The following is a 14,284-nucleotide window of genomic DNA, read 5'->3' as shown; positions in this document are numbered from 1 at the left end:
TGTCTCCACACTTCAAAAAATATTACCCCGGGGTATGGTACAAAATAGAATATTATATATAAAAAAAATTACTGTTACTTTAGGCACCATCGCTCCCTACTATACCTGCTATCCCACAGTCACACTCCCTTCCCAGAGACTATTATCCCACTGTTACTATAGACACCATCTCTCCCTACTATACCTGCTATCCCACAGTCACACTCCCTTCCCAGAGACTATTATCCACTGTTACTATAGACACCATCTCTCCCTACTATACCTGCTACCCCACAGTCACACTCCCTTCCCAGAGACTATTATCCCACTGTTACTATAGACACCATCTCTCCCTACTATACCTGCTACCCCACAGTCACACTCTCTTCCCAGAGACTATTATCCACTGTTACTATAGGCACCATCTCTCCCTACTATACCTGCTATCCCACAGTCACACTCCCTTCCCAGAGACTATTATCCCACTGTTACTATAGACACCATCTCTCCCTACTATACCTACTATCCCACAGTCACACTCCCTTCCCAGAGACTATTATCCCACTGTTACTATAGACACCATCTCTCCCTACTATACCTGCTATCCCACAGTCACACTCTCTTCCCAGAGACTATTATCCCACTGTTACTATAGACACCATCTCTCCCTACTATACCTGCTATCCCACAGTCACACTCTCTTCCCAGAGACTATTATCCCACTGTTACTATAGACACCATCTCTCCCTACTATACCTGCTATCCCACAGTCACACTCCCTTCCCAGAGACTATTATCCACTGTTACTATAGACACCATCTCTCCCTACTATACCTGCTATCCCACAGTCACACTCCCTTCCCAGAGACTATTATCCACTGTTACTATAGGCACCATCTCTCCCTACTATACCTGCTATCCCACAGTCACACTCCCTTCCCAGAGACTATTATCCCACTGTTACTATAGACACCATCTCTCCCTACTATACCTGCTATCCCACAGTCACACTCCCTTCCCAGAGACTCTTATCCCACTGTTACTATAGGTACCATCTCTCCCTACTATACCTGCTATCCCACAGTCACACTCCCTTCCCAGAGACTATTATCCACTGTTACTATAGGCACCATCTCTCCCTACTATACCTGCTATCCCACAGTCACACTCCCTTCCCAGAGACTATTATCCCACTGTTACTATAGACACCATCTCTCCCTACTATACCTGCTATCCCACAGTCACACTCTCTTCCCAGAGACTATTATCCCACTGTTACTATAGACACCATCTCTCCCTACTATACCTACTATCCCACAGTCACACTCCCTTCCCAGAGACTATTATCCACTGTTACTATAGACACCATCTCTCCCTACTATACCTGCTATCCCACAGTCACACTCCCTTCCCAGAGACTATTATCCACTGTTACTATAGGCACCATCTCTCCCTACTATACCTGCTATCCCACAGTCACACTCCCTTCCCAGAGACTATTATCCCACTGTTACTATAGGCACCATCTCTCCCTACTATACCTGCTATCCCACAGTCACACTCCCTTCTATCCCACTGTTACTATAGGCACCATCTCTCCCTACTATACCTGCTATCCCACAGTCACACTCCCTTCTATCCCACTGTTACTATAGGCACCATCTCTCCCTACTATACCTGCTATCCCATACAGTAGCCACACTCCCTTCCCAGGGACTATTATCCCACTGTTACTATAGACACCATCTCTCCCTACTATACCTGCTATCCCACAGTCACACTCCCTTCCCAGAGACTATTATCCCCCTGTTACTATAGGCACCATCTCTCCCTACTATACCTGCTATCCCACAGTCACATTCCCTTCCCAGAGACTATTATCCACTGTTACTATAGACACCATCTCTCCCTACTATACCTGCTATCCCACAGGCACACTCCCTTCCCAGAGACTATTATCCCACTGTTACTATAGGCACCATCTCTTCCCTACTATCCCCCAATATATAGATCACACTTTTTTTTTTATTATTTTTTGCTGCTGTTTTTTTTTTTATTGTTTTTGCTGCATTTTTTTGCCTTGTTTAACCGCGGAAATGATGCCCATAGACTTGTATGCCGCCGTGCGACAAAAAAAAAAAAAAAAGACGCGCATCCAAAAAAATTCTCCGCGCCACAACTTTTTTTTGACGCCCATAGACTTTAATGGGTGTCGGTGACATTTCGCCAGCGGTGAATTTTTGACAAAACCGGTCAAATTCACCCATCCCTACTGTTCAACAAAGAAGAATAGATAGAGCAGGGGAGTAGACAAAATAATGGAAACCTCAATCTGTGTTTCAACAAATAACAATTTGGACTCAAAACGACAGAAACATATACTAAACCATTTCAAGTAAAAATACGGAAGTGAGTGTTTCCTTCACGCTGTATTTCTAGACTTCCCGTAAAGGTTAATTATTGATGTGATCTTGGGATGAATCATGAATTCATAGTGGAGACTTCTGTGGACTCTGGTTACTCCTATAAGGGGCTACAGACACTAAGTCTATGTAAGATGGATGTTCTACTTGCAGGATTTCTCTTACTTGTCTTACTGTTCCCAAATGTTGCTTCCTCTGATTTCTGTTCTTAGCCATTGCCCTCTGTATTCTGTGCATGTGATGTACTGTATATTAGCCATTTGTATATTTCTCCATGGTCTGGTTGCTTTTTCTTGTTTTGGCCAACCCTCTCATGACCTCCAGTATCAGAACAGCCTTTTCTGATCTAAACAGCCTTGCACAATATTCATTTGCATCTGGAACCAATATCACCACTTCTATAATAAGGTAAACACACACTTACCCTGCAGTCTCTGCTTAAATGGAGAAAGACTGGAGGTTATATTAGTTCATTATAACAGAATGAAGTCCTAGAAACGATAATATGTATAAGGGCAGGGGCACATGGGCAGATTCGGGGAGATTAATCGCCTCTTTTGCGGGGCGACAATCTCCCCAAACTGCCTTTCCCCTGCCTTCCTCCTGCTATGATTAGAAAACGCCAGCGCCATTCGATTTCCAAGCTTTCCTTGTGAGACAACTTGGGGCGACTTTGGAAACCGAAGCACCATGAGAGCATTGACACTGGTGTTCTCTCATCAAGGCAGGGGAGATGGTCGCCATGCAGAAGAGGAGATTAGTCGTCAGGCTACTAAATCTCCCCGAATCTGCCCGTTTACCCCTACCCTAAAGGATAGGGAAACATGGAATGTCTTATTTCTGTTTTTTGTACATCCGTACATCTTCCGTGAAAGCAACAGATTTTACAGAACACTGAACTTATTCCAAAATCTTATGTTCATGTTCAAATACAGGTACGGGATCTGTTATCCAGAAAGCTAGGATCGATGGAAAGGCCGTCTCCCATAGACTCCATTTTATCCAAATAATCCAAATTTTTATAAAAATTTTCCTTTTTCTATGTAATAATAAAACAGTAGCTTGTACTTGATCCCAACTAAGATATAATTAATCCTTATTGGAAGCAAAACCAGCCTATTGGGTTTATTTAATGTTTACATGATTTTCTAGTAGACTTAAGGCATGAAGATCCAAATTACGGAAAGATCTGTTATCCAGAAAACCCCATGTCCCGATCATTCTGGATAACAGGTCCCATACCTGAAATCCATTTCTCAAAAGAGCAAACAGATTTTTTTTATATTCAATTTTGAAATCTGACATGGGGCTAGACATATTGTCAATTTCCCAGCTGCCCCTGGTCATGTGACTTGTGCCTGCACTTAAGGCGAGAAATGCTTTCTGGCAGGCTGCTGTTTTTTCCTTCTCAATGTAACTGAATGTGTCTCAGTGAGACATGGGTTTTTACTATTGAGTGCTGTTCTTAGATCTACCAGGCAGCTGTTATCTTGTGTTAGGGACCTGTTATCTGGTTACCTTCCCATTGTTCTTTTGTTTGACTGCTGGGGGGGAAAGGGAGGGGGTGATATCACTCCCATCTTGCAGTACAGCAGTAAAGAGTGATTGAAGTTTATCAGAGCACAAGTCACATGACTTGGGGCAGCTGGGAAACTGACAATATGTCTAGCCCCATGTCAGATTTCAAAATTGAATATAAAAAAATCTGTTTGCTCTTTTGAGAAATGTATTTCAGTGCAGAATTCTGCTGGAGCAGCACTATTAACTGATTCATTTTGAAAGTATCACTTTAAATACTAAGCTTTGATTTCAGGTTCTAAGAAATGATGTACAGGTGAAATTTTTTTTCGTTCGGTTTTTCTTCCTGGATTGTAACCAAATCATTAACCAAATCCAGTATCCGGGGCCTAATAAACCAGATATCCAAGCGGAATAACCTTCGGTTTATCAATTGTGCCCGTCCTCGGCCAGACAAGTTCCAGGTTTCCGAGTGTCTAAATCAATCTGTAGAGTAGAAACGTCCTGCAGGGATCTGATTTCCGCTCATGTGTTGGTGTCACTGTTACAGACGGATACTCTGCTTTCAATGATAACTTCAAGGTCATTAATAAATACATGTAAAAAGGCATCCCAAGGACAGGCCCTGGTGCCATTAATCACATCTGAGCTGCTCTCTCGTTAACATGATGCACATTTGATCCAGAGACCTCCTATAAACCGAGAATTATGTGCTGTGTTTTATGCTTTTCTTCTTCCCAGGACAAAGTCGCCCTTTTATCCCTTTAATTTCCCTCCAAGGTTTAGAAAGTTGTGCTAATGGTGGGAGTTAACCATCAGCGTGGCCTCTTAGTGGAACCAACTGCAAATATTATTCTTTCTGAAAATGTAGATTATTTTGAATATAATTGTTTAGGAAGGGAATTTAATTCTGCTGCCGGGTGTTAATGGCAATTGCTCGTAAACTGACCCAAAGGAAACCCAGCAGTGCATTAAAGGTAACGTGAAAAAATGAAAAGTGTTTTAAGGAAATAACCATATAGGTTACTGTTGTGCTGCACTGGGACAACTGGTGTGTTTACTCTATTATAGTTTATATAAACAAGCTGCTGTGTAGCCATGGGACAGTCATTCAAGCACAGGATACACAGTAGATAACAGATAAGTACTACTATAGTTTATATAAACAAGCTGCTGTGTAGCCATGGGGGCAGCCATTCAAGCACAGGATACACAGTAGATAACAGATAAGTACTACTATAGTTTATATAAACAAGCTGCTGTGTAGCCATGGGTGCAGCCATTCAAGCACAGGATACACAGTAGATAACAGATAAGTACTACTATAGTTTATATAAACAAGCTGCTGTGTAGCCATGGGGGCAGCCATTCAAGCACAGGATACACAGTAGATAACAGATATATACTACTATAGTTTATATAAACAAGCTGCTGTGTAGCCATGAGGGCAGCCATTCAAGCACATGATACACAGTAGATAACAGATAAGTACTACTATAGTTTATATAAACAAGCTGCTGTGTAACCATGGGGGCAGCCATTCAAGCACAGGATACACAGTAGATAACAGATACGTACTACTATAGTTTATATAAACAAACTGCTGTGTAGCCATGGGGGCAGCCATTCAAGCACAGGATACACAGTAGATAACAGATAAGTACTACTATAGTTTATATAAACAAGCTGCTGTGTAGCCATGGGGGCAGCCATTCAAGTACAGGATACACAGTAGATAACAGATAAGTACTACTATAGTTTATATAAACAAGCTGCTGTGTAGCCATGGGGGCAGCCATTCAAGCACAGGATACACAGTAGATAACAGATAAGTACTACTATAGTTTATATAAACAAGCTGCTGTGAAGCCATGGGGGCAGCCATTCAAGCACAGGATACACAGTAGATAACAGATAAGTACTACTATAGTTTATATAAACAAGCTGCTGCGTAGCATGGGGGCAACCATTCAAGCACAGGATACACAGTAGATAACAGATAAGTACTACTATAGTTTATATAAACAAGCTGCTGCGTAGCATGGGGGCAGCCATTCAAGGCACATGTCACATAGCAGATAACAGTTGTATCTATCTATCTATTGGTATTTCATTTTATCTCCATAATTTCCAACTACTGAGATGCAATAATACAAATGGCACAGCACAAAGACTACAGATAAATTCATTACAATTATATCTAATTGTGTAAAAAATATTTTATAAATACAAAACAAAATGATGCAGAAACTATCAGAGAAAAGGCAAGGGTGGTGAAAAAAACAAAACAAAATCATGCATACATACTAAATATGCCTAGTAAGTGCGTTATACATTTTACCAGTTGTATAATTTCTTATAAACAAATCTGTTTGATGTCCCTAGATGACAAGCACAGGCTTTGCTGTAGATGTTGAATTAAAGCAGAACTACCACAAAACAAAACTGCCAAGTATAAATAGCTTAAAAAAATGTGCTCATATATCAGAAGATAATATATTTGCTGTGACCTTGTACTTGCTCCAAACTAAGACATAATTAATCCTTATTGGAAGCAAAACCAGCCTATTTGGTTTATATAATGTTTATATGATTTTCTAGTAGCCTTAAGGTATGAAGATCCAAATTACGAAAAGATCTGTTATCTGGAGAAACTCGGGTCCCAAGCATTCTGGATAGCAGGTCCCATACCTTTATAATAATGGTCAGAAGCAATAGGGTTAAACACCGCCACCCACACTGATTTTTGCCTTTAGTTAAACAGATGCTGGGATTGTTTGTTCCTATTGTAGCCTGTAAATCTTTAATTCTCCCTGTTAATAAAAAAACAAAGGGCAAGTTGTGTAACATACATGGTATTGTTATAAAAACAAGAAACACTTTGTTTGCTAATACCTTCCATTGAGCTGAAGATTCTGTTTTAAAATAGATCCTGTAACACAGATTCTGCCAGACTCAACCAGTGTGAGGGGCCCTATCTGCTCTTGCTAGTGAAGCCTCCATGTTCTTAAAGGGATACTGTCATGGGAAAACATTTTTTTTCAAAATGCATCAGTTAATAGTGCTGCTCCAGCAGAATTCTGCACTGAAATCCATTTCTCAAAAGAGCAAACACATTTTTTTATATTTAATTTTGAAATCTGACATGGGGCTAGACATTTTGTCAGTTTCCCAGCTGCCCCCAGTCATGTGACTTGTGCTCTCATAAAGTCACTCTTTACTGCTGTACTGCAAGTTGGAGTGATATCACCCCCCCCCCCCAGCAGCCTAACAGAACAATGGGAAGGTAACCAGATAGCAGCTCCCTAACACAAGATAACAGCTGCCTGGTAGATCTAAGAACAGCACTCAATAGTAAAAGCCAAGTCCCACTGAGACACATTCAGTGATAAACTGTGACCAATTTGTCCCCATGTATCCATATAATTTCAGCTTTTTGTTCAGATGGGAATCGGTGGAAGTTGCAAGCTCCGGATATCTATTAGTCTATATGGGATATTCTTTTCTAAAGGTGGCCATACACTATAAGATCCGCTTCATATCTTCATACCTCGCCAAACGAGTGGATCTTTACCCGATATGGCCACTAATGGCTGGGCGATAACGGGGAATCTGAACTTTGGCCCTGGGGCCGAACGTTCGGATTACATTGCTGCAAATGGCCGCCAATGGTTCGCAGAACTGCATCAACTAGCCAATGTGGTCCTGGATCGCTGAAAAAAAAAAAAATCAAACTTGACCGATTGATATCTGGCCCTTGTATGGCCACCTTAAAATCTAGAAAGATCTGCTAAAAACCTGTTACTAAGGGGGCACAAAGGGCCACGTTGCTTGCGTAGTCATTGTGTGTTTGGCCAGATTAATGGTGCCTTTATAACCCTGCTGACTTCTCTTTCCTCTTGTTTTCCTCTCTTATCACCGCTCCTGTTTTGATCCATCTCACTGTAGGCTATGCCAAAAGAACAATCTGTGTGTGGCAGGAGTCCGCTATTTCTAAATTCCATTATTTGCAAATTCCTAGCATATTTTGTGCAGTGTGGCGTTGGCAATTCACTCTGTTCTGCATTCCTGGCATGAAATCTCCACGCCCAGCTTGTGGCTAAGAATCCGAGCTCCTATAAAATTGTGATTTTTAAACCTGAGTGTTATAGAAATGTTTCAGCCTTGTAATTTTCAATGTTAAAATCAACTATCATGAGTAATGGCTGCTGATTGGACCACAGTCTGGCTCATAGGTGTAATGCACCAATCGTAGGATATACATTGAATTGGCTGATGTTTGGACCCACATACAGTCAGATCAGCTGTTTGCGTTATTTTAAAATATTACACTGTCCATAACCAGTTTAACTGAGAGGTCAGCGTTCAGGAAGGGTGAACATGCAATTGTGGTCTATAAGCCCTTTATAATATTAAAATATGATATAAAGTATATCAAATTGTAAGTAGGGTTGCCACCTTTTCTGGAAAAAAATACCGACCCTCCTATATACATATATCTCTCTCTCTTTCTCGTTCTCTTTCTTTCATAACATTGGTATCAACCATCATTTTTACCAGTAAAATACCAGCCAGGTGGCAACCCTAATTGTAGCCTAGACAAAACATTCCATGGGGTGGTGGGGGTGTGTTAGGGGCTATTTCCTAAGGATATTGTCTATAGAGAATTTTAAGATAACCTGTACAAAGGCGAGCAGTCTTTATTGCACCTAAATATATTGCTGAGAGCACTGGCCCGCAGGTTTGGGCTGACCTCGCTCTCCTTTTCGCTTGTGCGGGTTGAGCTCTCCTCCTGCTCTCCCTGCCCGCCACCTTCAAATGCCGTCTTCCGGGTTAATAGCCGCGCTCCTGATCGCCCTGCCTCTTTTGTGACATCATCGGCGGGCGGATCTAGAAAAGGAACCTGGAAATCTGATGTTGGGCGGGCTTGGGCTGAGGGAGGGCGGGTTGGGTCGGCTGCGGGTCATGACAAACTCAACCCCCCATATCACTAGAGCACAGAGGCGTAGCAAGTGAACTATAATGACTGGATGTGGTATGTTGCTTTGACTGCTAACATCAACGTGTTGGATTCTTCCTATTTCATTTCTGGTAGTGATACATCGAATCCAGGATTCGGTTCGGGATTCGGCCTTTCTCAGTTGTGCCAAATCCTTCTGCCCAACCATTCTGAATCCTAATTTGCATATGCAAATTAGGGTTCACTATCCTAATCGAAGCCTCATTTGCATATGCAAATTAGGACCAGGGAGGGAAATCGTGTGACTTTTTGTCACAAAACAAGGAAGTAAAAAAATGGTTTTCCCATCCCATATTTGCATATGCAAGTTCAGATTCAGTTCGGTATTCGGCCAAATCTTTCGCGAAGGATTCGGGGGTTTTGCCGAATCCAAAATAGTGGATTTGGTTCCCTAATTTCTAGACGGCACGTACAGATTAAATGCCAGAGACCGGGATGTCATTTGCAATTGTGCCTTGGCCGTGCCATTGGTGTAACGTCTTATTTGACAATTTGTCCAGGCTTCCTTTCTGTCCATTCTTGACCACACTGGGGACAAACAGAAGTCATTTGATATCAGCTGTCCTGTTATTTATATAAAAGCTCTTTGCCCAACTGGCCACCCCTGAAACCCCAGTCAGTTGTGCCTGAAACCTTAGTATAAACTGCTCACATGGAAATATTATCAATTTGAATCTGATCAGGGTATTCTTATAGTCCAGAAGGCAGAAAAGCATGTAGAGTTTATCAGACTATGAAGGCAGCTCTTGTTTGATAGGTCTGTACAGGGTGTCCTAGGGTTCAGATGTTTGGCCCCTAGACAGATGACAATATTTAGCAAATACCTGCTTTGTTAGATGAGTGGATCTTAAAGGAGTTCTGTTAATAAATGACACTGTTTACACTGCATATATTTCACTCTACAAAATAAAATTGAATTCCTGAACCAACAAGTGTATTTTATTTTATTTATAATATTGATGTGCATTTCAGGTCATTTTGCCTGGTCCTGTGCTTTCAGAAAGAGTCAGCACTTTAGGATGGAACTGCTTTCTGGCAGGCTGTTGTTTCTCCTACTCAATGTAACTGAATGTGTCTCAGTGGGACCTGGATTTTACTATTGAGTGTTGTTTTTAGATCTACCAGGGAGCTGTTATCTTGTGTTAGGGAGCTGCTATCTGGGTACCTTGCCATTATTCTTTTTTGTTAGGCGGCTGGGGGGGTTGAAATCGCTCCAACTTGCAGTAAAGAGTGACTGCAGTTTATTAGAGCACAAGTCACATGACTGGGGGCAGCTGGGAAACTGACAATATGTCTAGCCCCATGTCGGATTTCAAAATTAAATGTAAAAAAATCTCTTTGGTCTTTTGAAAAACGTATTTCAGTGCAGAATTCTGCTGGAGCAGCACTATTAACTGATGTGTTTTCAAAAAAAAAAAAAATTTTTCCATGACCGTATACCTTTCACATTCATGGCTTGAAACTGCAAAGACCTATTTAGATTTTAAAGCACTTTACCATAGTATTACTGAAGGCTTTTTAAAATTTCTTTAGCTTCCCTTGAATAATCAGGGTAGCGTCGGTGTTATTGCTAACAGTTTGTTTTTCTTTCATTTTCAGCTTCCTGACTGATACAAGCCACCTTGTTTGGGAGTGTCACGATGACGGAGGATGGCATAAAATGGGCCTGTGAATATTGTACGTTTGAAAATTGGCCATCCGCTATCAAGTGTACCATGTGTCGAGCTCCGAGACCCAGTGGCGCCATCATCACCGAGGAGCCTTTTAAAAACCGCACCCCTGACGTAGGTTCTATGGAAAGAGAAATTGGGAGCCCTTTAATATGTCCCGATTCGAGTGCAAGGCCACGTGTGAAATCTTCCTATAGTATGGAAACTAGCTCTAAGTGGTCATGCCAAATATGCACCTATCTGAACTGGCCTAGAGCCATTCGATGCACACAGTGTTTGTCCCAACGCAGGACCCGTAGTCCTACGGAATCCCCCCAGTCGTCTGGCTCTGGCTTGCGATCCATCCCCGGTCCCATTGACCCATGTGAGGAATATAATGATCGGAATAAACTGAACATTAAAGGTCAGCACTGGACTTGTTCTGCTTGCACTTATGAGAACTGTGCCAAAGCCAAGAAATGCGTTGTGTGCGACCACCCCACTCCCAACAATATGGATGCCATAGAGCTGGCGAATACCGATGAGGCTTCCTCCATTATTAATGAGCAAGACCGCGCTCGATGGAGGGGGGGTTGCAGCAGCAGTAACAGCCAAAGACGCTCTCCACCCACATCCAAGCGAGATTCTGACATGGATTTCCAAAGGATTGAGCTGGCTGGGGCTGTGGGCAGTAAAGAGGAGTTTGAACTGGACCTCAAAAAGTTAAAACAAATCAAGAACAGAATGAGAAAGACAGACTGGCTATTTCTAAATGCGTGTGTGGGTAAGTGATCCTGTGCTTGCACTAACCTTTCACCCACAACCAGATCTGCTAGCCTTCAGGGTATCAAGCATGGGCTTTCTTTCTCTAAGCAATTTAATTGACTCCACCAACACCTGAAGGTTTATATGCATGATCTCTAATGTCCTGGGCTTATTGGTCAACACCAGTGTTGTCAAATGGTTTCTCCTTCCTAAACTGGTTCAAATAATCTACATTTAATAGAGCCACACTCCACTGCTCCCCTGGTTGACCTTTTATAGAAGGTTTCTTTTCATATTGAATTAGATTAGATTTGTAAGTGGGTTATACAGGTACAGGCATGGGACCTGTTATCCAGAATGCTTGGGACCTGGCGTTTTTCGGATAACTGATCTTTGCGTAATTTGGATCTTCGTACCTTTAAGGTGGCCATACACAGAGAGATCGCCTGTTTGAGAGTACGGACAGTCGGATCGCGGAACCGCATCAACTAACAGATGTGATCCGCAATCTGATGGGATTTTTAGCCTGCCCGATAGACATCTGGCCAATTTTCGGCCAGAAAACGATCAGGGAAGCCCATCGGAGGACCCCATACACGGGTCAATAAGCTGCCAACTATGTCAGCAGCTGTTATTGGCCCATGTATGGCCACCTTAAATCTACTAGAAAATCATGTAAACATTTAACAAAATAGGCTGGTTTTGCTTCCAATAAGGATTAAAGGGGTTGTTCACCTTTGAGATAAATTTTAGTATGATATAGAGAGTGATATTTTGAGATAATTTGCAATTTGTTTTCATTTTTTATTATTGAAGGTTTTTAAATTATTTAGCTTTTTATTCAGCAGCTCTTCAATTTGCATTGTAAGCAATCTGGTTGGTAGGGTCCAAATTACCCTAGCAACCATGCACTGATTTGAATAAGAGACTGGAATATGAATAGGAGAGGGTCTGAATAGAAGGATCAGTAATAAAAAGTAACAGTAACAATATATTTGTAGCCTTACAGAGCATTCATTTTTTTTAGAAGGGGACAGCGACACCTATTTGAAAGCCGCAAAGAATCAGAAGAAAAAGACCACTGCAAAACTATAAAAAATAAATAATGAAAACCAATTGAAAAGTTGCTTTGAATTGGTCGTTCTATTACATAATAAAAGTTACTTTGAAGGTGAACCACCCCTTTAATTATATCTTAGTTGGGCTCAAGTACAAGTTACTGTTTTATTATTATTATTATTATTATTATTATAGAGAAAAAGGACATCATTCTTAAAAGTTTGGATTATTTGATTATAATGAGTTTATGGGAGAGTACCTTTCCGTAATTCAGTTTTTCTAGATAATGGGTTGCTGGATAACAGATCCCATACCTGTACACATCATGCCCTCTTTTTCAGGTGACCTTATACAGTTAAAGCAGATCACTGTCAAAACTGACCTGATTGTCTCAAGCTCCAATCATCCATTTTTTTACACATTGATTAAGTAAACGCCTAGAAAGGTGACATTCCTCATTATAATCCCCTTCGTCAGAAGCTTTTAAGTCTCCAAATCCATTAACATTTTGGCTTCCGCCATTTTCTATTAATGTTCTTGCTCCAAAACTTTTGGCAGTGGCGGTTCTTGAGGATTTACTGATCTATATTGGTCCCCAGAGACCCTTTAACATGTAAATGATCTTATTAGTGTCACATGGGCAGTGATCCCTAAGGGGCCAGAAATGGACTGTCATCTAATTATCCTATTACAAGGTCGACGGTTCAAACAAGAAGAGATTCCCTTCTGTTTTGGTGCTTAAAGGGATACTGTCATGAGAAAAAAAAAAAGTCAAAATGAATCCGTTAATAGTGCTGCTCCAGCCGAATTCTGCACTGAAATCCATTTCTCAAAAGAGCAAACAGATTTTTTTATATTCAATTTTGAAATCTGACATGGGGCTAGACATATTGTCAATTTCCCAGCTGCCCCAAGTCATGTGACTTGTGCTCTGATAAACTTCAATCATTCTTTACTGCTGTACTGCAAGTTAGAGTGATATCAGCCCCCTCCCATTCCCCCCCCCCCCCAGCAGCCAAACAAAAGAACAATTGGAAGGTAACCAGATAACAGCTCCCTAACACAAGATAACAGCTGCCTGGTAGATCTAAGAACAGCACTCAATAGTAAAAACCCATGTCCCACTGAGACACATTCAGTTACATTGAGAAGGAAAAACAGCAGCCTGCCAGAAAGCATTTCTCTCCTAAAGTGCAGGCACAAGTCCCATGAGTGGGGTCAACTGGGAAATTGACAAAATGTCTAGCCCCATGTCAGATTTCAAAATTGAATATAAAAAAATCTGTTCTTTTGAGAAATGGATTTCAGTGCAATAAATTCTGCTGGAGTAGCACTATTTTCCGATGACAGGATCCCTTTAAGGGAAGGGCCACACTGGGCATTTTGGGGAGATTTGGTCGCCTGGCAACTAATCGCCTCGTCTTTGCGGCGACCAATCTCCCCAAACTGCGTTTTTTCATTTTAGTGAGTGAGGGAAGGCGTTTGGGGAGATTGGTCACTGCAAAGACTAAGCGATTAGTCGCCAGGCGACCAAATCTCCCCAAAACTCCCAGTGTGGCCTGACCCTAAGGGTCAAGGCACACAGGCAGATTCGGGGAGATTCGTCGCCCGGCGACATTTTTTTTAGCCGGTGGGAAGGCAGGAGAGGCAGTTTGGGGAGATTAGTCGCCCCGAAGAAGAGGAGATTAATCACCGGACAACTAATCTCCCTGAGTCTGCCTGTGTGCACTGAACCTAAGGGTCAGGGCACACACTCCCGCTTCTGATACAGAAGCCCATGAGTACACAATAGAAGGAAAGAAATGTGGTGTTACTACTGACAGAGGACTCAGAGCAGCATTACTTTGATGGTTTACTGGTGTATTTATATA

General features: G+C 41.7%; 1 protein-coding gene across 1 annotated transcript in view; it reads left to right on the top strand.

Annotated features, from left to right (window-relative positions):
- Positions 1-14,284, top strand: part of zranb1.S (zinc finger RANBP2-type containing 1 S homeolog) — a 50,176-nt gene that overhangs the window by 19,156 nt on the left and 16,736 nt on the right. The window contains 1 exon segment of the mRNA NM_001091229.1: positions 10,540-11,373. Within this exon segment, the coding sequence (NP_001084698.1) occupies positions 10,581-11,373 (793 nt within the window). The 5' untranslated portion in view covers positions 10,540-10,580.

The sequence above is a fragment of the Xenopus laevis genome, chromosome 7S (genome assembly GCF_017654675.1).
Source record: "Xenopus laevis strain J_2021 chromosome 7S, Xenopus_laevis_v10.1, whole genome shotgun sequence".
Classification (NCBI taxonomy): domain Eukaryota; kingdom Metazoa; phylum Chordata; class Amphibia; order Anura; family Pipidae; genus Xenopus; species Xenopus laevis.
Note: the sequence above shows the minus strand (reverse complement) of the source record. Positions and strands in the feature narration are given on the sequence as shown.